Genomic DNA, 12,500 nt, shown 5'->3' with positions numbered 1-12,500 from the left:
TGGATGTCACCACAGAGATGTCACCACAAGCCTGTCACCATAGGGCTGTCACCAAAGAGCTGTCACTACAGAGCTGTCACCGCAGGGCTGTCACCGGAGGGCTGTCACCGCAGGGCTGTCACCACAGGGCTGTCACCACAGAGCTGTCACTACAAAGCTGTCACAACAGGGCTGTCACCACAGAGCTGTCACCACAGGGCTGTCACCACATGTCTGTAACTCTAATGACGCCTGACGTTTCAAAGCCTGACTTCAGTCCTCCATCAACACCCAGTAAACTTCACCACTCTGTCACACGGCTCTGTCTCTAGTTAATGTCAGATCAGACAACAACACTATATTAAATCCCCTTGTTTGATTGTTTTTCTGTTTAGTCTGGAACTATGACGGAGAGACTAACGCCAAGACTACCACTGGACATGCAATGAATAGTTTTAATAATGTTGAAGCTAATCATTTAGTGTGAGTTAAAACTACTTCATAGCATCGTCTGCTCTGCTCTAGACTGAGAAAGCACTAAGGGATGAGAAAGACTGGATCTTTAAACAAAGAACAGAACCAAACTGCTAATATTAAACAGGTTGATTTCACACTGCTTTCCATTACTGTTCAAAAGTTGTGTGGAGTTAAGGACAGGCCATAATGACTCTTAACATTCACAGAGGGAGAGAATGATAAGAAATAAAGGGTCATCAAAATAATGTGTTTTATTTCTTCTAATCACGATGGTCACTTTTCTTGTTGGTTTCATTTTATAGTGTATGAAAGAGATCCCTTACCGATGTAGTTTTTGGACATGGCAATTTCTTTGATTTCTATGTGGACTGACCCCCTTGGTATCTGAACAGCCTCCATGTAGCCTGGAAGAGAAGGGGACAAAACCATTACAGACACAGCATAGAAGGAAAAAGTGTTTTTGTCTATCTAAAATCAAATCAAATTGTATTTGTCACATACGCTGAATACAACAGGTATTCCTTACCGTGAAATGCTTACTTACGAGTCCTTAAGCAACAATGCAGTTCAAAAAATGTATTTAAGAAAATATTTAATATATAAACTAAAGTAAAAATTAAATAAAAAGTAACACAATGAAATAACAATAACGAGGCCATATACAGGGGATACCGGTACCGAGTCAATGTGCGGGGCTACGGTTAGTCAAGGTAATTTGTACATGTAGGTAGAGGTAAAGTGACTATGCATAGATAATAAACAGAGAGTAGCAGCAGTGTAAAAACAAAGGGCGGTGGGTCAATGTAAATGTGGTGGCCATTTGATTAGTTGTTCAGCAGTCTTATGACTTGGGGGTAGAAGCTGTTAAGCAGCCTTATGGACCTATACTTGGCGCTCCGGTACCGCTTGCCGTACCGGAAGCAGAGAGAACAGTCTATGACTTGGGTGACTGGAGTCTTTGACAATTTTTTGGGCCTTCCTGACACCGCCTAGTATAGAGGTCATGGATGGCAGGAAGGTTGATCCCAGTGATGTACCGGGCCCTACGCACTACCCTCTGTAGCGCATTACGGTCGAATGCCGAGCAGTTGCCATACCAGGCGGGGATGCAACCGGTCAGTATGCTATTGATGGTGCAGCTGTAGAACTTGTTAAGGATCTGGGGACCCATGCCAAATCTTTTCAGTCTCCTGACTGTTGTTGTGCCCTCTTCACGACTGTCTTGGTGTGTTTGGACCATGATAGTTTGTTGGTGATGTGGACACCTTTCGACCCGCTCCACTACAGCCCCATCAATGTGAATGGGGGCATGTTCGGCCCTCCTCTTCCTGTAGTTCACGATCAGCTCCTTTGTCTTGCTCACGTTGAGGGAGAGGTTGTTGTCCTGGCACCACACTGCCAGGTCTCTGACCACCTCTCTATAGACTGTCTCATCATTATCGGTGATCAGGCCTACCACCGTTGTGTCGTCAGCAAACTTAATGATGGTGTTGGAGTCGTGCTTGGCCACACAGTCGTGGATGAACAGGGAGTATAGGAGGGGACTAGGCACGCACCCCTGAGGGGCCCCAGTGTTGAGGATCAGCGCGCAGATGTGTTGTTGCCTACTCTTACCACCTGGGGGCTGCCCTTCAGGAAGTCCAGGATCCAGTTGCAGAGGGAGGTGTTTAGTCCCAGGATCCTTAGCTTAGTGATGAGCTATGTGGGCACTATGGTGTTGAATGCCGAGCTGTAGTCAATGAACAGCATTCTCACATAGGTGTTCCTTTTGTCCAGGTGGGAAAGGGCAGTGTGGAGTGCGATTGAGATTGCGTCATCTGTGGATCTGTTGGGGCGGTATGCAAATTGGAGTGGGTCTAATGTTTCCGGGATGATGGTGTTGATGTGAGCCATGACCAGCCTTTCAAAGTACTTCATGACTACCAAAGTGAGTCCTACAGGGCGGTTGTCATTTAGGCAGGTTACCTTCGCTTTCTTGGACTATGGTGGTCCGCTTGAAACATGTAGGTATTACAGACTTGGTCAGGGAGAGGTTGAAGATGTCAGTGAAGACACCTGCCAGTTGGTCCGCGCATGCTCTGAGTACACGTCCTGGTAATCCGTATAGCCCCGCAGCCTTGTGAATGTTGACCTGTTTAAAGGTCTTGCTCACGTCGGCTACGGAGTTGTCCGGAACAGCTGGTGCTCTCATGCATGCTTCAGTGTTGCTTGCCTCGAAGCGAGCATAAAAGCATTTAGCTCGTCTGGTTAGCTTGCTTCACTATGCAGCTCGCGGCTGGATTTCCCTTTGTAGTCCGTAAAAGTTTGCAAGCCCTGCCACATCCGACGAGCGTCAAAGCTGGTGTAGTAGGATTCAATCTTAGTCCTGTATTGATGCTTTGCATGTTTGATGGTTTGTCTGAGGGCAGAGCGGGAAGCCATATCTTCAGTAGTCTTGGACCCGGAACCACGGTGAAGCCATATCTCCAGTAGTCTTGGAGCCAGAGCCAGGATGAAGCCATATCTCAACTAGTCTAGGACCCAGTGCCAGGATGAAGCCATATCTCCACTCTGAGTTCTTCATTGGATGATGTAGTTAATGTGAATATATTATTCTTCCATTTATGTTTGACAACATGTTTCTCAACTCCCAAAAACATATCCTTTATCATTGGGTGACAAAGGGGGGAAAGATTTCCATGAAAAATTAAGTGTTTTGGCTACAGTGCTCTTTTGGCCCTTGAACAGGGCTGCTCTGCCAAAAATTGTTTTCACCTTGCTTTTCTGCATGGGGATGTGACTCCCGGAAAGTGATTACAAATGTGCAGTGTTTGGCAGCTTTCAGATCGCACAGAGTAGTGGACACTCTCAGAAACATAATTTACTCTTCTCTATACACTCCTGTCTTGTCTCCACTATAAACTCTTCTTCTCTACTCCTGTCTTCTGTACACTATAAACTCTTCTCTTCTCTCCTCCTGTCTTCTGTACACTATAAACTCTTCTTCTCTACTCCTGTCTTCTGTACACTATAAACTCTTCTTCTCTTCTCTACTCCTGTCTTCTGTACACTATAAACTCTTCTTCTCTACTCCTGTCTTCTCTGCACTATAAACTCTTCTTCTCTTCTCAACCCCTAACTTCTCTACACTCTAAACTCTTCTTATCTTCCCTACTCCTGTCTTCTGTACACTATAAACGCTTCTTCTCTTCTCTAAGCTTCTCTTCTTTACACAATACACTCCCTTTTTCTTTGTATGGAACTTAACTTTTTAAGGTATAGGGGGCAGTATTTTCATTTTCGGATGAAAAGCGTGCCCAGAATAAACTGCCTAATACTCGGGCCCAGAGTCAAATATTTGCATATTATTAGTAGATTTAGATAGAAAACACTCTGAAGTTTCTAAAACTGTTTGAATGATGTCTATGAGTATAACAGAACTCATATAGCAGGCAAAAACCTGAGAAAAATCCAACCAGGAAGTGGGAAATCTGAGAATTGTAGTTCTTATTTTGAATCCCTATCAAAACTACAGTGTCTGTGGGGTCACGTTGCACTTACTAAGGCTTCCATTGGCTGTCAACAGCCTTTAGAAACGTGTTTCATCCTTCTCCTGTTACTGGGCAGAAAATAGGAGCTCAGTCAATGAGTGGACTGCCTGGGACCAGTGAGTTGTTTAATGCGCAGGCACCTTTGGCGCACCGCTCCTTCTTTTTCCTCTGTAATGAATACGCTATTGTCCGGTTGGAAAATTATCGCCGTTTTATGTTAAAAAGACCCTAAGGATTGATTGTAAACAACGTTTGACATGTTTCTACGAACGGTAATGGAACTATTTGACTTTTCATGTCTGGATTTACGCTCGTGCGTTATGCCTTTGGATAGTGATCTGAACGCACAAACAAAACAGAGGTATTTGGACATAAATATGGAGTATTTCGAACAAAAAAAAACATTTATTGTGGAAGTAGGAGTCCTGGGAGTGCATTCTGACGAAGATCAGCAAAGGTAAGAGAATATTTATAATACTAATTCTGAGTTTAGTTGACCCCAGAACTTGGCGGGTATCTGTATAGCTTGCTTTGATGGCTGAGCTATGTACTCAGAATATTGAAAAATGTGCTTTCTCCATAAAGCTATTTTAAAATCTGACACAGCGGTTGCATTAAGGAGAAGTATATCTATAATTCTTTCAATAACTGCTGTAAATTTTATCAACGTATTTTTGTAAATTGATCTGCTCATTCACAGGAAGTTTTGGTGGGAATACATTTTCTGAACATCACGCACCAATGTAAAATGGGTTTTTTGGATATAAATATGAACTTTATCGAGCAAAACATACATGTATTGTGTAACATGAAGTCCTATGAGTGCCATCTGATGAAGATCATCAAAGGTTAGTGAATATTCTAGCTGTATTTTTGGTTTTTGCGATGCATGTCCTTGCTTGGAAAATGGCTGTGTGGTTTTTCTTGTAAAGTTTATGTCCTAACATAATCTAATTTTATGCTTTCGCCGTAGAGCCTTTTTGAAATCGGACAATGTGGTTAGATTAACGAGAAGTTTATCTTTAAAATGGTGTAAAATAGTTGATTGTTTGAGAAAATGAAATTATGAGATTTTTGCTGTTTTGTATTTCGCGCCATGCTATTTCACTGGCTGTTGAATAGTGTCCCACCTAGCCCATAGAAGTTAAACATTTGCACACCTGAAGTTAGGAGCCCTATTAGGTTCTGTCCCCAGCCTGGGTCTTACCTCCTCTGGGCAGAGAGTCATTGAACAGTCCCTCTGTGGCCTCACAGGTGCTGCCGTCCCCTCCACACACCCGACAGCGGTCCTCCTTGGCGTCTGAGCTCAGGATGTTGTCACAGCCTACGTGCTGAGAGGAGACATGGTACCATGTTATATTACATCAAGTACAACTTACAGTATACCATAATAATACTGTTTAATAATACCATAATAATATCATAGTAATAAAGACAAGTGCTAAAGAAATGACTTTATGTCTGTGGAAGCTGCATGGAGCAGCAGTTTTACGTAAATTAAAATGCTGACTCATGATTTGATAGTACCTGGGTACTACCAACAGTACAATTACAGTAGGATGAGAAGGTCAGACTGACATATAGCCAGTCTCTTTAGAGAGTTACAGTAAAGTAAGTATTTCAGCATTTTATAGACTCTGTTTTAAGATAATTGAGACTCTATAATGTGATGGGGGAATTATGGGTGTCACCTTAAAAACAGGAGAGAAAAATACATTCTCACAGACATCCCTCACAATCACTCTTTGCCTCTTTCTCTGTCACTCTGTCTGTCTCTGTTTCTGTATGATATGTCAGATTAAATAATAAAGACAGACACAAATGTCAAGTTCAATAGCCATGTTCAAGTATTGTACATGTCCCTACATACAGGGTCCGGGGAGCAGCCCAGCTAGTTGATTACCTATCAACTAGACTCCGTAACATCATCCTTTTCAATAGAAAGTGCAAACATAACAGTATAACATTCCGTTTTTAACACTCAAGTCATAACAAATGAAAATTAATTACATTTTCTTTTTTACTTCAGTTGTCGTCTTCCTCTTTTCTTTAAACTATTGTTTTTATGTAACAGAGGACAGGTTAACACAGTCACTTCCTTACAGAGCAAGCCTGTCCGGTGGCTTCCACAGCCGAACCACCTGTGAGTAAGTATGGGCTCTGACAGGGGTAGGTCAAGGGTCACGAGCTAGAGAGCCTGGTGAGGTAGAAGCCTCACCCTCAGTTGGCTCATGTCTCAATTCTGCACCCCTTGGATCTAGGCCTGGACTGTGATCCAGCTCATCTAGGTGAGTGTATGGTGTGTTCTGGTTTGTCTGCTCTGCTAAGCGCAGATCCACCTGACTACAACGATAGAGGGAGCCACCAACATCCACCAGGTAAGAATGTGGTGCAACTCAGAGTGGTCTCCCGGCAGCGGTTTCATCCTTATCGTTTCACCTCCAGCTCTGGAAGGTCTCAAGCAGTCCGGTCGTAGAAGCACTTAGCGAGCTGCTTTCTGTGACGCAGTTTGTCCGTGACGCCAACCATGACGCAGGGCTCAAGTAGCTTGTTGGCTACAGGGATGGTAGTCTTCAGACGTCGGGACAGAAGGCGTTCTTTCCAGGGGTCATTTCCGTCACGCAAGGCCCTGCATAACAGGTTTCTATCAGGGGTCGTTGCTATCATGCAAGGCCCTGCGTAACAGGTTTATATCAGTGGTCGTTGCTGTCACGCAAGGCCCTGCGTAACAGGTTTCTATCAGGGGTCGTTGCTATCATGCAAGGCCCTGCGTAACAGGTTTATATCAGTGGTCGTTGCTGTCACGCAAGGCCCTGCATAACAGGTTTCTATCAGGGGTCGTTGCTGTCACGCAAGGCCCTGCATAACAGGTTTCTATCAGGGGTCGTTGCTGTCACGCAAGGCCCTGCATAACAGGTTTCTATCAGTGGTCGTTGCTGTCACGCAAGGCCCTGCGTAACAGGTTTCTATCAGGGGTCGTTGCTGTCATGCAAGGCCCTGTGTAACAGGTTTCTTGCAATCTTGACAGCTGACTCTGTCTTGCCATTTGCCTTTGGGTGCCTTGAAGAGGTCAAACTCCCATTCTGAGGCGAAACACTTGAACTGTGCAGTGAATTGTGGGCCATTGTCTGTGATGACCTTGACAGCAGCCTTGCAAACTGCTTTATGACCGTCTTTATGACCGTCTCTGCAAACAAGTCAGGGAGCAGTTCAATTTTCCAAAAGTCAGAGTAGTGATCAACGATGAGAAGTCCTTTCGCCTGTGGCTGAATAAGTCCATGCCGATGATTTGCCAGGCCCTTGTGGGCCATCTGACATCATGGTTTCTTTTTGCTGTTCATGAGCGTACTCGCTGCATATGGTACAGCTGCTGACAAAGTCTTTAATTTCTGCTTGCATGTTTGACCAGTATAATGTTTTGCGTGCCTGGCGGTAGCACCTCCAATGTGACTGGAGTGCATGCGGTAAACATCTCTGGACGTGGTGATATGGAGATAATGACCTTCTGATCTCTGAACAAGATGCCATTTTGCACGCTGATCTCGTCTCGAAAGGTCCATTATTCTCTCGCTGTGAAAGGTGTCTCCTCCTTCAGTATGGGCAACCTGTGAGAACCATGGACTTCAGTGACTGCAGGTGTTCGGGCTTGTCAGTGTGTTGTCTGATCTGGGCTAGGCGGTGATCTGTGATGTTCAAGTAGTCTGCCTGATTGATCTGTTGAACATCTTGTTGTTCCTGCTGTAGCAAACAGATGGCATGTCACTGATAGGCAGTGTCTCTGCTTGTACATTGTGCAGTTGCCCTGCTCAGTGTGTCGCTGATGTACATCTCTGGTCCCGGCTTGTAGATGACCTTCAGGCTGTAATTTTGCAGAGTCAGGAGCATGCTTTGAAGCATCTTGGGCTCGTTGAGGAGAGGTTTACTGAATATGGCAATGAGTGGTTTGTGGTCAGTTTCAGCTGTAACCATATAAGTAGTGATGGAAGCACTGGCAGGAGAATAGACAATGCTGAGGCTCTTTCTCAATTTGTGCATAGTTTTGTTTGGTGGGGCTGAGCGCTCTCGAGGCAAATGCAACGGGCTGGCCTTCCTGCCTAAGGCGCATCCAAGTCCACTTTGCCTGGAGTCGCTCTGGATTGTGACAGTCTTCATAACGTCGTAGTAGCGCAACACAGGCATGGATGAAGCCAGAGATTTAATCTCCTGCACTGTGGCCTCGTGTTTGGATAGCCAGTGCCATGGTGTGTCTTAGTCCAGCAGCCGGCGCAGAGGCTCACAGACTGCTGATAGGTGTGCCGATGAGACGCTGCACTCCTTTTGCATCAGACGGGTTTGGCGTGTTGAGGATCGCTCTGACTTTGTCTGGGTCCGGCTTCAGGCCTATGGCTGAGAGAATGTGGCCATGGAAGTGGACGTCTTTCACCTTGAGCTGCAGCTTCTTCAGGCCAAGGCGCAGCTTAACTGATCGGCAATGCTCCATCAGTGCCAGGAACATCACATCGTGGTTGCGTACTGCTTCTTTGTCTGTGTCACCGCAACCTACAATCAGGACATCATCAGCAATAGGTTCAATGTCCTTGAGCCCAGCCAGTAACTCGTGCTGCTTGTGTTGGTCTACCTCAGGCGCCTCGGAGACACCAAAGGGGAGCTTGGGTCAAAGTTTCCGACCACAAGGGGTTCAGAAGGTAGTCATGAAGCTGCTTTCTTCATCCAACTTACATTGCAGGAATGCATCTCGGGCATTCACCAAGGTGAAAACCCTGGCCTTGGGAAGCTTGTAGAGGACATCCTCCAGTGTCGGCATGATGTAGTGGGATCGTTTCAGTGCTTGGTTCAGATGCTTTGGATCGATGCAGACTCTCAGCTTCTCTGGCTTTTTTACTATGACCATATTGCTGATCCAGTCAGTTGGTTCAGTCACAGACGTCATTTGGCCATCGGCCTCATACTTGTCCAGCTAGGCCTTTACAGCCACTTTCATTGCAATGGGCACATTACGAGAAGCACACTAGACTGGAGTGACACTGTCATCCAATTCAAAATGTACCTCTCAAGGTACTGATTCAACAGGTCTGTTGAATACATCGTCATATCTTCTGAGTAGTTGTTTTTTGGAGGGGGGGGGGGGTCCATGTTGGACATGCTCCACAATGTGCAGGTCATTTGGTACGGTGAACTGCATTAGTTCCAGGTGTTCACATGTATAGCCTCAGAGGAGAGGATGTTGACTGCTTTTCACGATCTCAAACTCCAGCTTGTATTTGTGTCCCCGAATAACACATTCAGTTTCAAAGATGCCCATAAAGCTCATTAGCTCTCCTGAGTACAACTTTAGTCGAGTATCGCTGGGCAAGAGATGTGTGTCAGGTGCCAGATTGATTTTGTCTTTGTAGCTCATTACGTTGCATGTAGCACCAGAATCCAGTTGACTTTGTTGCAGCTTATTGTGTTATCGTAGTGTCACAAACAATTTCTTCCCTCTTGAGTGTACAATCCCAATGGATTCATACATGTAAATGATACTTTCACTGTTCTGAACAATGAGAGACATCATCAACACAGTGGATCTTGCCCTCACTCACCCTTCTTTTGCTTTGAGACACACTTCTGCAAAGTGATTATTAGTTCCACAAGCTCTGCATGGTTTTCCATAGGCAGGGCAGTGGTCTTTGCGTCTTGTGTGTGCATTTCCACAGTATTTGCATGCTATGGGGCTATCTGCGTTCGCCATTCGTGTTGAATTACTCTGCCTTGATTGGTTTTGTCTGAATGTTTGCCTGGCAACAGTGTGAACAGTCTCAGCATCAGTGTGTGGGGTTTCCATTTATATTGCTCTCATTCTCATGTCAGTGATGACTTTGGCAGGGCGGCACATTTCAATGGCATTTACTAGAGGTCGACTGATTATGATTTTTCAACGCCGATACCAATACCGATTATTGGAGGACCAAAAAAAGCCGATATTTAGATATATATTTGTAATAATGACAATTACAACAATACTGAAAGAACAATGAACACTTTTATTTTAACTTAATATAATACATCAATAAAATCAATTTAGTCTCAAATAAATAATGAAACATTTCCAATTTGGTTTAAATAATGCAAAAACAAAGTGTTGTAGAAGAAAGTAAAAGTGCAATATGTGCCATGTAAAAAAGCTAACGTTTAAGTTCCTTGCTCAGAACATGAGAACATATGAAAGCTGGTGGTTCCTTTTAACATGAGTCTTCAATATTCCCAGTTAAGAAGTTTTAGGTTGTAGTTATTATGACGCGTCGACTATTTCTCTCTATACCATTTGTATTTCATATACCTTTGACTATTGGATGTTCTAATAGGTACTTTAGTATTGCCAGCCTAATCTCGGGAGTTGATAGGCTTGAAGTCATAAACATTCTTGAAGCATTGCGAAGAGCTGCTGGCAAACGCAGGAAAGTGCTGTTTGAATGAATGCTTACGAGCCTGGTGCTGCCTACCACCACTCAGTCAGACTGCGCTATCAAATCATAGACTTAATTATGGTATAATAACAAACAGAAATACGAGCCTTAGGTCATTAATATGGTCAAATCCGGAAAGTATCATTTCGAAAACAAAACGTTTATTCTTTCAGTGAAATACGGAACCGTTCCATATTCTATCTAACGGGTGTCATCCATAAGTCTAAATATTACTGTTACATTGCACAACCTTCAATGTTATGTCATAATTATGTAAAATTCTGGCAAATTAGTTCGCAACGAGCCAGGCGGCCCAAACTGTTGCATATACCCTGACTCTGCGTGCAATGAACGCGAGAGAAGTGACACAATTTGCCTAGTTAATTTTGCTTGCTAACATGAATTTCTTTAACTAAATATGCATGTTTAAAAACATATACTTCTGTGTATTGATTTTAAGAAAGGCATTGATGTTTATGGTTAGGTACATTCGTGCAACGATTGTGCTTTTTTCGCAAATGCGCTTTTGTTAAATCATCCCCCGTTTAGCGAAGTTAGCTGTCTTTGTTAGGAAGAAATGGTCTTCACACAGTTTGCAACGAGCCAGGCGGCCCAAACTGCTGCATATACCCTGACTCTGTTGCACAGAACGCAAGACACAATTTCCCTAGTTAAAAGAAATTCATGTAAGCAGGCAATATTAACTAAATATGCAGGTTTAATAATATATACTTGTGTATTGATTTTAAGAAAGGCGTTGATGTTTATGGTTAGGTACACATTGGTTCAACGACAGTGCTTTTTCGCGAATGGGCTTGAAAAATCACCCGTTTGGCTAGGTAGGCTATGATTCAATGATAAATTAACAGGCACCGCATCGATTATATGCAACGCAGGACAAGCTAGATAAACTAGTAATATCATCAATACCATGTGTAGTTAACTAGTGATTATGTTAAGATTGATTGTTTTTTATAAGATAAGTTTAATGCTAGCTAGCACCTTACCTTGGTTCCTTGCTGCACTCGCATAACAGGTAGTCAGCCTGCCACGCAGTCTCCTCGTGGAGGCCATAATCGGTGTCCAAAAATGCAGATTACCGATTGTTATGAAAACTTGAAATCGTCCCTAATTAATTGGCCATTTCGATGAATCGGTCGAACTCTAGCATTTACTAATGTTAAGCTTCTCTCTCTTATTTAGTGGATCTTAGAGGATCTTTCTCTCAAACGGGTTACAAAGTTGTGTACTGACTCACCCTCTTCCTGTTTACAGCTTCCAAAAACGAATTCCCCAATGCATCCAGTATGGCCTTTGCATCACCCTGTTGTTGTGTTGCGTGGGTGTCACGTCCTGACCAGTAAAGGGGGTTATTTGTTATTGTAGTTTGCTCAGGGTGTGGCAGGGGTGTTTGTTTTATGTGTTTCGGGGTTTTTGGTTTATGTTCTATGTTTGTATATTTCTGTTTGTTCTAGTGTGTCTATTTCTATGTTTAAGTTTCTTGGGTTGACCTTCAATTGGAGGCAGCTGTTCCTCGTTGCCTCTAATTGAAGGTCCTATTTAGTAGGGGTGTTTTTCCTGTGTTTTGTGGGTGGTTGTTTCCTGTTTTGTGTATGTTGCACCTGACGGGACTGTTTACGGTCGTTTTGTTGTTTGTTTGATTTTGAGTTTAATAAAAGTAAATATGAGCACGTCACACACCGCGTCTTGGTCCCCATTAGACGACCCTCGTTACAGTGGGTGAGATTGTGCCGGCAGATGTGCCTGCATTCGCTGCCCATTAAGCTCCTCAGAGTTGCCGCTTGGACCTCGTTGGGTTTTTCATGTAGACCAGTCACAACCTAACTGCGCCTATAATGTACTTAGCTACAAAAATAACAAACTTAGTGGTTTTCGAGCTGATACCAAGTTTCTGTATGATATGATAGATTAAATAATAAATACAGAGACAAATGTCAAGTTCAATAGCCATGTTCAAGTATTGTACAAGTCCCTACATACAGGGTCCGGGGAGCAGCCCAGCTAGTTGATTACCTATCAGCTAGACTCAACTAGTTTTATTTGTCAC

The 12,500-nt window shown here is 43.7% G+C and overlaps 1 protein-coding gene across 2 annotated transcripts in view; it reads right to left on the bottom strand.

The window, feature by feature from the left end:
- Positions 1 to 12,500, bottom strand: part of LOC115149323 (A disintegrin and metalloproteinase with thrombospondin motifs 6-like) — a 163,718-nt gene that overhangs the window by 41,492 nt on the left and 109,726 nt on the right. For both annotated transcript variants that reach the window (XM_029692096.1, XM_029692097.1), the window contains exons 17-18: positions 5,194 to 5,317; positions 780 to 860 (exon numbers count right to left, since the gene is read on the bottom strand). In XM_029692096.1, coding sequence (XP_029547956.1) covers positions 780 to 860; positions 5,194 to 5,317 — 205 coding nt within the window. The remainder of the gene's footprint in view (positions 1 to 779; positions 861 to 5,193; positions 5,318 to 12,500) is intronic.

The sequence above is a fragment of the Salmo trutta genome, chromosome 15, assembly GCF_901001165.1.
Source record: "Salmo trutta chromosome 15, fSalTru1.1, whole genome shotgun sequence".
Taxonomy (NCBI): domain Eukaryota; kingdom Metazoa; phylum Chordata; class Actinopteri; order Salmoniformes; family Salmonidae; genus Salmo; species Salmo trutta.
The sequence above is the reverse complement of the archived record's forward strand: the minus strand, read 5'-3'. Positions and strand labels throughout refer to the sequence as shown.